Source organism: Tribolium castaneum, chromosome 9, assembly GCF_031307605.1.
Source record: "Tribolium castaneum strain GA2 chromosome 9, icTriCast1.1, whole genome shotgun sequence".
In the NCBI taxonomy this organism is placed as follows: Eukaryota; Metazoa; Arthropoda; class Insecta; order Coleoptera; family Tenebrionidae; genus Tribolium; species Tribolium castaneum.
Genome location: NC_087402.1, coordinates 7,653,421 through 7,665,499, shown reverse-complemented (window position 1 = coordinate 7,665,499; position 12,079 = coordinate 7,653,421). Strand labels below are relative to the sequence as shown.

The 12,079-nt window shown below is 36.8% G+C and overlaps 3 protein-coding genes across 3 annotated transcripts; 2 read left to right on the top strand and 1 right to left on the bottom strand.

The window, feature by feature from the left end:
- Positions 1-1,232: 1,232 nt before the first annotated feature.
- On the bottom strand, positions 1,233-8,307 carry LOC659850 (voltage-dependent calcium channel subunit alpha-2/delta-3). The gene is made up of 18 exons (XM_008194253.3): positions 7,981-8,307; positions 7,571-7,652; positions 7,415-7,525; positions 6,969-7,371; positions 6,793-6,924; positions 5,879-6,747; positions 5,673-5,828; positions 5,554-5,628; positions 5,400-5,504; positions 5,278-5,349; positions 3,172-3,353; positions 3,045-3,121; positions 2,886-2,994; positions 2,457-2,838; positions 1,931-2,197; positions 1,644-1,885; positions 1,374-1,593; positions 1,233-1,325 (listed from the first exon to the last, which is right to left on the bottom strand). Exons 1-18 carry the CDS (start codon positions 8,070-8,072, stop codon positions 1,272-1,274), a joined length of 3,630 nt encoding a protein of 1,209 aa, XP_008192475.2. The 5' UTR covers positions 8,073-8,307; the 3' UTR covers positions 1,233-1,271.
- A 354-nt stretch (positions 8,308-8,661) lies between these two features.
- On the top strand, positions 8,662-9,825 carry aay (astray). Its single transcript, XM_001812609.4, has 5 exons — positions 8,662-9,019; positions 9,068-9,202; positions 9,255-9,400; positions 9,445-9,606; positions 9,655-9,825. Exons 1-5 carry the CDS (start codon positions 8,886-8,888, stop codon positions 9,747-9,749), a joined length of 672 nt encoding a protein of 223 aa, XP_001812661.1. The 5' UTR covers positions 8,662-8,885; the 3' UTR covers positions 9,750-9,825.
- A 47-nt stretch (positions 9,826-9,872) lies between these two features.
- Positions 9,873-10,911, top strand: Pcmt (Protein-L-isoaspartate (D-aspartate) O-methyltransferase). Its single transcript, XM_965993.4, has 3 exons — positions 9,873-10,009; positions 10,057-10,312; positions 10,360-10,911. Exons 1-3 carry the CDS (start codon positions 9,907-9,909, stop codon positions 10,730-10,732), a joined length of 732 nt encoding a protein of 243 aa, XP_971086.2. The 5' UTR covers positions 9,873-9,906; the 3' UTR covers positions 10,733-10,911.
- Positions 10,912-12,079: the final 1,168 nt, after the last annotated feature.

Here is a 12,079-nt window from a genome sequence, read left to right as displayed (position 1 = left end):
CACAAATTAATAATTAATTCGATTTGCGAAGGGTTTTTCACCCGTATTAATAAGTAACCGAATTGCAAATCGGAAAAATGAGGATTTGAATAATGCTGATGAGCGTAAGCTGAAGGACACTCGATATCTGAAGTTGTCTTCCCGTTTCCTTTTAAACTCTCATTCTTTTTAACCTAGACCTGAATGCATCGTCGATAATTTCACTTGACACACAAACCAAATCGTTCGTTATTGCAACAACTATTAAAATTTGGTTCGATATTAATAATGACCGCAGCTGGAAATCAATGCGGTTTGGCGTTACAAGAATAAACCTACAATTTAATAGAAATAGCGGCGACAACCGGATTGAGCGCAATTGAGAGCTCTAATCAATCAAACACTAGTCATGTTCTGTTACATCACGCCATTATTTCAAATGACACTGACGGCTGGTAGAGAGGGTTTAATCGGAAGGTATGCGAATATATGCGCAAAATAATTACGACAATTGCGCGCTCAGACATCTTTTCGCCAAAGAATAATGAAATGAACAGTGCCGTTGCCGTTCTGTATTAAAATTTCATATGAATAAATATCGTTAATTCTCCCGGAAGACAGCTTTATTTCGTTTTTTGAATTAAGCGGTCAAAAGCCGCGTTTGAAAAAACTCAATTATGGAGAAAGCCTTTTGCAATATTTTCTATTTATTGCTTGGGAGGGCTGTCTCGAGTGCAAGTTCTTGCATCACCTGCAACCGATTCCGTTGTCAAGACGTACCCCAAATTATTTAGGAATTAGCTGTCACGTCAAACCGCTTTGTCGTTTTTATTGTCATACGTTCGAACTGTTTTATTCAACGATTCCAACACGCGGTATTTGTGAATGATTTTGATGCGATTAAAATGATTTTAGTTGTATACATGAATAATAATTAGATCTTTGATCGAAATTATTCAGAACAGCGGCTGCGTTTCAAATTAACATCTTTCCACTTTTAGCCAATAATGCATCGGGAATTAAAACGAAGAATTACCCTCGAGCACAGTCAATTAACCGCCCAAATCATCGTTATCAATGACGTCGCATTTTAGCACAATCTAGTCCGCTCTACGAAGCGTAAAAAATATGATCGGAGTTTTTCGCTGTTGACTTTAATCCGATCCGATAATCATTCCTAATTCTTGGCAAATTGCCACCTTTCTGGAGGAAATTAACCGCAGGGCGGGAGCAGGGTGTCATTAAAACCTCGATTTCCAATGCAAATTTATTTCAAGCAATACAGACACAAATTATGGCTTCCAAGTGTGGCCACAATACGTCCTGTTCCCGGCGAGCTTATCCTCCTGGAAAATCAATTTTTAATCGGGATTTTACCAAAAGTGGAGGATTACATCGGAGCTGTAATTGTAACATTTCGTATAAAACCTCCGAGTGAAATTGTTGTATTTGGCGATGTAGCAAGCAAGAGTCTCGTTGTCATTGTAGTCAATTTCAACAGGTGTAGGCGTTTTAGAATGGGACTGGAAATGGCTCACTGTATCCAGTTCGCAAACTGGATTTGCGGCCATAAACAACAGATTACTGTGGGGGATGCGTTCGATGACATAATACCTGGAGCATTGGAAAAAACACTCAGCTATACTAGAAAAAAAAACGATTACCAATCACATCCGGCTTTTGACGACTTGTTCGAATAATCAACGGAACTAAAACTATCACCCAACGTAAACAACCACATCTGTTTGTCGCAAGGTGTTGGCACGGTTTTGTTAATTTCGAGTCTTTCGTACAGAAGTGTCTCATTCTTTGTACTTTCATAATCCGGGCCTCCGGCCACCGAAGCAATCAACATTAAAATCGTAGCTAGAGCCCAATCGGTCACACTTAATAAATTTTCAAGCAACTACGACAAAATGATACAAAGTGTTAAGCAAAATCGTTGGCATACTCTTCTGAATAAAGTAATAGTCATGGTGGCAGAATTTTTGCTTTTGGCCTCTGGTGGTTTCTGACATATTGCCTGGTAGTCAAACATTCTGATTCTTTTGTAGACGCCGTTTTGTATCAAACGGTGGGTTATAATGGGGCTAACATCCCCAACAAATCGCCCTGTATATTCCTTCTCGTTACTTAGCACGACATAAGCGTTATTGTCCAGGATATAGCAAGACAAATCTTTGCAGGCGCATTGGAACGGCTTTTGGGCACTGTCACACTATAAAACAATTTTCAAAAATTTGACTCATATTTATAGTTAATAATAAATTGCATATCTAGACACCCGATTTTTTTTGTTGACACATTTTAATTTAAAACACGTTGCTACGAAAAGCGTGTTTTAAAATAGTAAAAACTTTAATTTAAAACACGTTGCTATGAGAAGCGTGGTTTAAAATAGCGAAAATACGTTGCTGTCGGAAAATAGATATTAAAAGATATTAAAAAGAAGGCTTAACAACAAAAATAATTTTTACTTTTGCGGTGGTTTGGTTGAAAACGTCAAGCATTCGGCGGTGGTTAAACTGGACCCCGACGGCCGCCACCGGTGACTTTTTCCCTTCAGCTGTTACAAAGATCGCATTAATGCTTGTAATCATCGTGTTGTATTCGTATCCTGAGATTTCAAACGGGACGGAATAAATGAAATTGTCTTCGTTTCTGTTGACATTCTCTTGAACGGCCCTTTTGTACCAGTCTTCATCGATTGATTTGTTCCCCCAAAAAACCTCTTTCTTGCCTTTACCTTCGTCATCATCGACCACCTCTTCGAAAGTTTGTGGCTGGAGCGACTTCCAACGAGTCAGGCCCGAGTGGGTGGCCATGAAAACATTATCAACTAAATATTGTTTCGTAAAACTGCGAAACAAATCTAAGATAGGGGCGTACAAGTGATTATTTCTTACTGGGCTTCGTTTGGAATCAGTTCGTCAAACCATTTAGTGACCTCCGCATCAAATAAGAGCGACTTAAAAAGTGGTTCGTCACAGTTTACATTTTTGTTTTTCAAGTCCCCTGAAAATTGAAAATATTGACAGCCATAAAGCAAGGCAAATCAATCGTACGCTTTTGAATGCAAAGTAGTAAACAATTTTTCACGACTTCTTCCGGTTCTTTTCCGCTGTTGTCGCCGCAGTAAACCCTAGAAATGTAGCGTTTTTGTTACACAGCAAGTAGACTGGTTGTAAATACCAGTCTGGATGTACGGCCCAATTTTTTGTCTGGAGTAGGCCGCCTTTATAATTCGCGATATTTTTAATCGTAATGTTGGCCACCATGAGACCGTATTTGTCGGGTAAGGCGATGCCAACGCTGAAAGCGGAGTCCATCAAAGACATGAAAACGTACCTTCGCTTGCTCAACACGATGCGTTTCTGAAGAAAAAAGCCACTGAAATTAGGCTGAAAAAAACACGCTAACCAGACGTATTTTCAAAAAAATCGTAACAGTTTTTAACTAAAAAATTTCAATCTATGAAATAAAACTTTAGAAGCGGTTAAAATAAAAAGTGTGCGAAGATTTCTTCTTAATTTGACTTTTTATGTTTTCTATTCTTGTTTTATTGTCCAAAATATTCTGGTGTTTCTTAATTCCTGACTTACAAGAATCCTGCAAATGCAATTTCTGGTACTCTTTTCCCAAACAATATCAGTTCGGTGGGCAAAGTAATTTTTTGTTTTGTGTTTTTAAATAATATGTAAAGAACGGCATCTTCAAAAGATAAAAAACGACGAAAAATGTGTGTCACAAGTGGAAGGATTAAGTTCAAAGCTCAATGGTGACAGAAAGATCACTTGTTCGATCAAAAATACTAATCATTATTTTGCCGTTTTTAAATATTTTAACTCGTTCTTCGTGTAGGAAAAAAACACAATCCAGAGAGCAATCTCTTATTTCACAATTTTTTTTTAAATAATTAAAACAATCTTTAAATTATGCTAAAATTTTGGTCTTCTACAAGCGTCTAATTTTCAACGTATTAAGTAACAAATGCATTTTATTTTGTAAGAATTATTTAAAAAAATCACAAAAATCTGTCTTTTTGCATTTAAATACGGTGTTTAACTAAAAACTGTTGTAAAATTTTGCTAGCCGAATTGTAATATATTACAGTTTTAGACTTCGTGAGCGCTTTAGCAAATTTTTCTTTCATGCAATAACGCATCAAAAAATTTAGATAAAGAACTAATAAATTGCCAGAAAAATTAACTTTTTTGGAAGTTGAAAGTTAATCATGATAAATTATCAAATTCACGTTTGTTACATATTTTTTTATTAACAAACATGATCTAGAACTTACAAATTTTAGAGAGAGTCAAGATTTCAAAAAATTTTTTGGAAAAAAATTTCGTTTTTTAATTGTTGTTTCTTCTCTTAATTTGAAACTGTTACCTTACCATTTGTCACTTGTTTTTCTTGTTGTCTCGTACAACACTAGTCAAAATTCTTGCTGTATTTCGTCAAAAATCATTAAAAAAAGCACCGAATAGAATCAAAGTGGTGTTATTTTTGCATTTTCCGAGCGTTTATTTGTTGGTTAGTCGGTTATTTAACCAAATAAACTTAACTATTTTGCAGAATTTGCAAAAATGTTGTTGTAAATCTTTCACTAAAAGTGCCACTAAATAACTAAAAGTAATAAAAAATAAAAATAAGTTGAAGTTTGTTTTAATTTATTTGTTCTTTTTTTATTATTTAATTTATTTCATTAATTTGTCGCTCTTGTCCATTCTTGGTATTAGATACTAGTTATTTGAGCTTCAATAAGTTTACGTGAAAGTCGGTTAACAGGAATCTAAATTAAAACTTAATTGAAAATTAAACTAACTCCAATTAAATTGCCCTTTATTTTGCATTGACAAACATCACGTTAATCGCGAAATAAAATTTTACTACGATCTAAACGTTCTGTAAACCGGTTCTTATAATTTGAAGTTTAATTTAGGAACAAAAATAATGAGCGAGAGAGCCCTAGTTTTGGGTAAGTGTAAAATAAGTTTTAGACACTCATTATTATTAAAAACATTTTAATTTAACAAATAAAATCAAATCAAAAGAATTATTTGCCTTGACCCGCATCTTTTTTGTAAACCTTTGTCTAATTTAATTCTCACATTGCGGCAAAAAATGATAGGTACCGTCGGTAATTATGAATAATTACGGACATAATTCCCAAAATAGCAAAGTGAGGGATTGTGAACTGACCCTTGATGTCAAGCATTTATCACTTTCGCTGCACGTAACATATTTATAATATTTCAACAGTTTGATGAAATTTCCATTGAATTATTTACTAACCATATTGTCCAATGCATATTTGACTTTCAATACATCGGAACCGGTGACTTGTTGCACTATTTTGTCCCTCAGCTAAAAAGAGAAATGGCATAGATAAGACACAATGGAATACGTAATCACACCTTCACAATTGATTTATCGAAAATTCGCGGTTCGTTTGTGTCGTCTAAAATTTCCACTTCGAGTAAATCCACTCTGTTGAACGTCGGTTTGGGGATATTTTCAAACTAAAAGTAGGATTAAAACTACGATTTGTTACCTTAAATTTTCCCTCACCTCGCGCCTGTGTCCTGGATGCATGAGAACATAGCCGTTATTTGTGACAATAAATGCGTACCCATTCACTCCAATCTGAAAGAAACTCCTGTAAGCTCGCCAACTGGGAGTTTTCATACCGTGTGGTGGGGAATTAACGAGTTTAAAAGCTTGATAGGGATGTCAACTCCAGCGACTCCAATAAGATCGACATCTTCAGCTTTCCGACTGTAAACGGGGAGGGAAAGTGTCGTCATGTAATCATACTCATTCGGTTTCTCGTACTTTTCATAATCCTGAAACACCTTATTGAATTTGTTGCCACTCTTCGCAAATTTCCAATCACATGATTGTCTTGGAGCAGAAAATGCGACTCGCTTGTTAGAACTTTCTGCAATCTTGTAAACTCCCGCTTCGCATGGTCCAGAAAAATCGCTCGTTGCCTGTTACCCTCCAGCTTCCTCCACAGCCAATTTGTGTATCTGCGATCCGCGAGATCGATGTATAAATAACTCCATATCAGTTCACCTCTCGGAGGGTTGTCTTTGTGACAGTAATTAATAGGTCGTGACATTACATTCAAATACGGCAATGCTTTCTCCCGAACTTCTTGCATTAGGGAAATATTCACGAAATATCCCTTATTCGAACACGCAATCCACTCCAAAAGCCGCGCGTCGGATTCGCTCCGTTCGAGCTGATACGTGAAAACACGGACCGGAGTGCCGTACTGCCAGTTTGAACGGTTGAAAAAGTTCTTCTCGTCTTCGCGGAAAAATGCCTCTTCTGTTATCAGCATTATTGCCTGGTTACACAGCGAACCGATCCCTTTCTCCCGAAATTCGGCCAAAAGAGTGAAGGCTTTCTCCAGTCCAACTGCCACGTTTGCCTGGAAGTCGGGCTTGTAATTGTCCAAAGTCTCCCGCAACAAGCGGAGATTCTCCTCGTTTGCTTGCACTAGAGTGTCCTTGAAACACGGTACTAGCGGCCTAGTACTATTTGCAAAGAGATAAATGTTCACAAAGTCGTTATCGTTGAGAGTATCCAAAATATTGTTAACTATATGAGCCGCAATTTTTCTTTTGAGTTTACAGACAGATCCCGAACTGTCCAAAAGAATGAACACATCTTTTGGCGAAGTCATTGCTTCGGTGTACCAGGAGCGGGTTCGAGGGTCGTACGTCTGGTCGTACCGCTCATCAGACCACTTCACAGCTTGCAAAAAATTTTACTAACAAGTTTCATTATCTCGGCACTTACCAGGAAAATGTCGCATATAACCATGCGGACTGGCAAAGTACTGGTATTTGAGCGTCGGATCTTTATCCAAATTCTCTTTAAAAATCATATCTAAAGGTTCGCTCCAACGCACCCCTTGTAGTACTTCTTGTTCTACAAAAAAATTAAAATGTTGACTTTACTGTAAAAATGAGTACCTCGCTCGTAAATATTTGTGGCAATTTTAACAACGCTTAAGTTTAAATTAACCGGAGTGTCTCCATAATTCGGGTGTTTCTTCAGTGGTAGCAAATTAAAATTTTCCTGCGGTCGGGTCCTGTCAATGGGTCTAGAACAGTCACAAGCAGGGGCAAACAATTCTTCAATCCGCCTCTTTGTGAAATAATTGTGCTTCAAGGGTTTAGTCACCGGTAGATCTTTCTGTTCGCACCACCAAACACACTTAGCTTCTTGTATCTCCTTCTCCAACTCTTTTTCCTTACCACAGTCACACGTGGTGTTTGTTATGTTATTAGCATTGTAGAAATAAAATGTTCCATTGGGTTCAATGTAATCATTTTTTCGGTGGTAAGCTAAAAATTCAGCGTATTGTGCAATACGCTAGAACAATTTTAGGAAAATTCGACTGACGGGTGGGACATACCTCAACTGCTTGTTTTTTCTTTTCCATAGTTTTCATCATATTCTCAGTGATGTGACGCAGGAGACGCATATCTGACTCATAATGGATTTTGTCCGCGATTTGACTAAAACTCTGCGAAACATTTTTAGAGGCGCTTGATTTTTTTATTTTTGTTACCTTTTCAATTTCTTTTTTCCGTGTCATGGTCGTACTGAGATTGTAAAGCTCATTGCCTAATTTTTTTGACCATTCCTTAACACTGCAATAAATTAAGATTCGAATTCGTGCTGGCGCCGTTGGATTCAAAATCAATAACTACTAGACAGAAAGGCGCCACACAGATTCATTCTGGACCAATCGTATTTCAAAATTTTTGTAACAATGCTAATTTTGCACAAAAGAAATTTATTAAACTAGCTTTATTTATTGAAAAAAAAAACAACTACAAGTGTGTTAACTGTATTAATTTAAAAATTAATTAAGAATTAATTAGACTTGTCAAACTTTTTTCATTGCCAGGCGTGCAAAAGCAAATTACTCAGTTAATTAATTTTCAAAATCAATTAAACAACTTGTTTAATTCTTACCATTTGGCTACTTGTTCCCACATACTTTGCTCGCTTTTATTAACATTCCACAAGATAAAAAAGCACACAAATACGGCATTAACTTTAAACATTTTTATTATTTTGGTGTTTAACTGGAAGAAAGCGCACAATTGTAAAAAATATATCTATGCCAATATTAGAAGAAACTCAGCGCATGTCTTTGCGCCAATTAGCAACAAGTTGTTTTAAGAGTTGCAACTTGCTTTCGAAACGGAGTTTGCGACGAATTTATTTGATTTGAAACACAATTGCCGTAATTACATTTACTAGGCACACAACTAATGCATTAGATATGCGGTGATGTTGTACCTATTTATCTAAAAGCTTCAACCCTTTTAATGAAAGTTATACAATGATAAAAACAAGATAAGTATTATTAACACATCAAGGTTTATAATAAACAATAATGATAAAGGTTATGAATAGCGGGGTAAATAAAATTTGAATTTTTTTCGAAGGCTGTATGCAACTTTCTTTACACTGTGAATGCGCCATCTATTCGCCAAGCCCTATTCCAAGTCATGGATTAAGGCAAGAGTAGGTCTATTTTTGTTCCATTCCTCACTATTTTCATTAATTTGTAAAAATATTTCTAACACATTCATTACAAACCTTATCAGATTTTTATCGCCCGGAACAGTTATCTTTAATTTGAGCGTAGTCATTATTGTTCAACCGGTGCGCAACATACAAAAAATATATTTTGCAATCTAAGAATCAAAATTTTTATCGTGTAGTTGTGTTTACAAGTATTGTTAACTCGCTCCAACGATTAAGAAAGACATAACTTATCACTTTGACCTTCGAGTGTTGTGCATAGTATTTCGTTTAGACCAAAGTCGTGACTCCCCAGTAACAGGTCGAAATTAGTCTCAAAGAACAAAATGAGTGGAGAAGTCCAAAAAATATTAAAAAATGCGGATTGCGTCTGTTTCGATGTCGACTCGACCGTAATCCAGGAAGAAGGGATCGACGAACTCGCCAAGTTTTGCAACAAGGGCGCTGAAGTTGCAAATTTGTAAGTCTGTGCCTCATTTTATGATTTTCCCAATGGTATTTTTTAAAGAACGGCCAAAGCAATGACAGGAACGATGACCTTTCAAGAATCGCTTAAGCTGCGCCTGGATATTATACAACCAACATTGACGCAAATCCGGGATTTTTTGAAAACCAAACCACCCACTTTGACTCCGGGGGTCAAGTAGGTGAATAAACATTTTAATAAATGAAACTGCTGATGGTTGTAATTGTAGGAATTTGATAAACTTGTTGCACAGTCGTAAAATTCCAGTTTATTTAATTTCTGGTGGTTTTAAATGTATTATTGCACCAATTGCGGCACAGTTGAACATTCCCTACGACCACATTTATGCCAATCGGCTGAAATTTTACTACTCAGGTACGTTGCAGGAATGTGGGAATTCGGGTTAGTTGTTTTTCCAGGGGAACATGCCGGGTTTGATGAAAATGCTCCAACTTCAAGAAGTGGTGGCAAAGCCGTTGTTATCGACTTTTTGAAAAAACAACACAATTATAAAAATGTTATACTGATAGGTGATGGGGCTACCGATTTAGAAGCGTCTCCCCCAGCTGATGGTTTTATCGGTATTTTGAATTTTCTTTTGAAACTACGATATTCACTATGATTTGCAGGGTACGGTGGAAATGTCATAAGACCGACGGTTCAAGCGAAAGCAAAATGGTTCGTAACCGATTTTAACGAAGTTATAGACGTTTTAAATCAATGATTGTAAAAAATGTTTAAGTTTAGCGCTGCGGGTCACTGCCACCTGTTACATTACGCAATAAAAATTCCCTAACATGTGTCAGAAATTTTTAATAATAAACGTCACTTTGACACGATTTTAAAATGGAAAATTTTCGTTCTCGTCCGTAAATAAATTAATGCGATATATATTGCTACTGAGTACTTTATTGATCTCTTGTTCGGTGATGGCGTGGAGGTCCCACGGTAAAACCAACGCCGAACTAATTCGAAATCTGAGAGGTAAGTTGTGCAACAGCAAATGTGAGGTTATAACAGTTGTTTTCAAGCGAACGGAATTATAAGGAGCGATGCCGTCGAAAGTGCGATGCTGTCAGTGGACAGGGGCAACTATTCCAGAAACAACCCCTACATGGACGCTCCGCAAGGCATAGGTTACGGGGTCACCATCAGTGCCCCCCATATGCACGCCCATGCTTTGGAGCTCCTCAAAGACAAACTTTTAAATGGTAATAGGGCTCTGGATGTGGGTTCTGGGAGTGGCTACCTTACCGCATGCATGGCCATCATGTTGGGGGAGAAAGGGTAATAAATAATTAATAACAAAAAAATTATTTATTTAAAACTTGTAGAATTGCCGTCGGAATTGACCACATGCCAGAACTGGTCGAAATGTCCATCAAAAATATTGAAAGAGACCAACCAGAATTATTACAGTCTGGCCAACTGAGGCTTCTGTTAGGTGATGGGCGGCAAGGGTACCCCGATTTGGGGCCCTATGACGCTATACACGTGGGGGCAGCTGCCCCAACTTTGCCCCAACCCCTTGTTGATCAACTGAAGGTTGGGGGCAGGCTAATAATCCCCGTGGGCCCCGCTGGGGGCGATCAACAGTTAGAGCAAATTGATAAATTACCAGATGGTTCCATTCAACGTAAATCTCTTATGGGTGTTGTCTATGTACCTCTTACTGATAAATCCAACCAGTGGCCTCGTTCGTATTGACAATTATTTGTAGGAGCTGTTTTTCTTTTTTCGTTGACTTTGATTTGTTATAAGTATTTTAAATCCTAAATGCTCTGCTAGTCCATTTTTTGAGGCGAGATTAGTTAATTTATTTATTTCCCTGCTACATACACTGCTACAAATGTAGGTTTACCCCCGAATAAATTATTTTCATTTAATTTGCATTTTATTGTCCTTCAGTGTCCCTTGTCGAGTCCTAATAAAAAAATCTAACTTCAAGGACGTTGAATTAGAGCTCGGAAACTCCGTAAACGACCACGATAGGCGGAGCCAATGCGTACTTCATCGAGTGGGGAGATTGAGCAGTGGCGTAGCAAAAAACTATTCCATAATCAAGAAGGGTTTGAGATTTATAATTTGTAGTAGTTACTATTTCCTCTATTCAATAATAGCACGATGAAATAGTAAAAATCATATCTAATGCTAATACACGTTGATCTCCTAGAAATACAAAGCAGAGACGTCGAATAAATAAAAATACTCAATGAGTAACGAGTAAAAACGCGTTTATTGCAAAAAATGTTTCTACTGCTATTTTTATTATAACTGGTAATATTGAAATGTTAAATTTTAAGACGAATTCCCTACAGATGTAGGGCCACGCCACGCCACTGTTTTCTACCAACACCCCTAATTTAAAGATTGGACTCGTCCGTGACGAGTTTTCGTCTCTGCGCACTCCTGCCACCGTGGACGATTTGTCATTTTGCGGACTCTAAATCATCTTTTGACCATTGTAATGTGTTTCTATTAAAAATTAAAACTTGACTGCATTTAATTTCTGAATTTTTTATTCTTATATTGAAGCACTGCAAACCGATTTTTTTCACACCCTTTAAATCCTGCAATTTTCTTTATTTTTGCAGGAGATTAAGCCCTTCGATAGGGCCTTCGACTGTGAAAAAATCATGTTTGAACAAACACCCTTTGGGACCTTATGAATTTTTTAAGATTCTTTAAGATTTTTTTATTTTGCAAGCGTTATTTTTTTCACCCCTTTTATATCCCGCAATTTTCTTTATTTTTGCAAGAGATTAAGCCCTCCGATTGCGCCTTGGACTGTAAAAAATTCATGTTCGGACAAACACCCCTTGAGACCTTAATGAATTTTTAAAGATTCTATAAAATTTCCCTATTTCGAAAACTTTATTTTCTTTTCATCCCTTTTATATCCTGCAATTTTCTTAATTTTTGTAGGAAATCAAGCCCTCTAATAGGGCCTTTGACTGTACAAAAATCATGTTCGGACAAACGACCCTTAGGATCTTAACGAATTTAAAAAAAATTCGTATTTAAGGATTGCTCTAATTAGTCAAATTAATAACT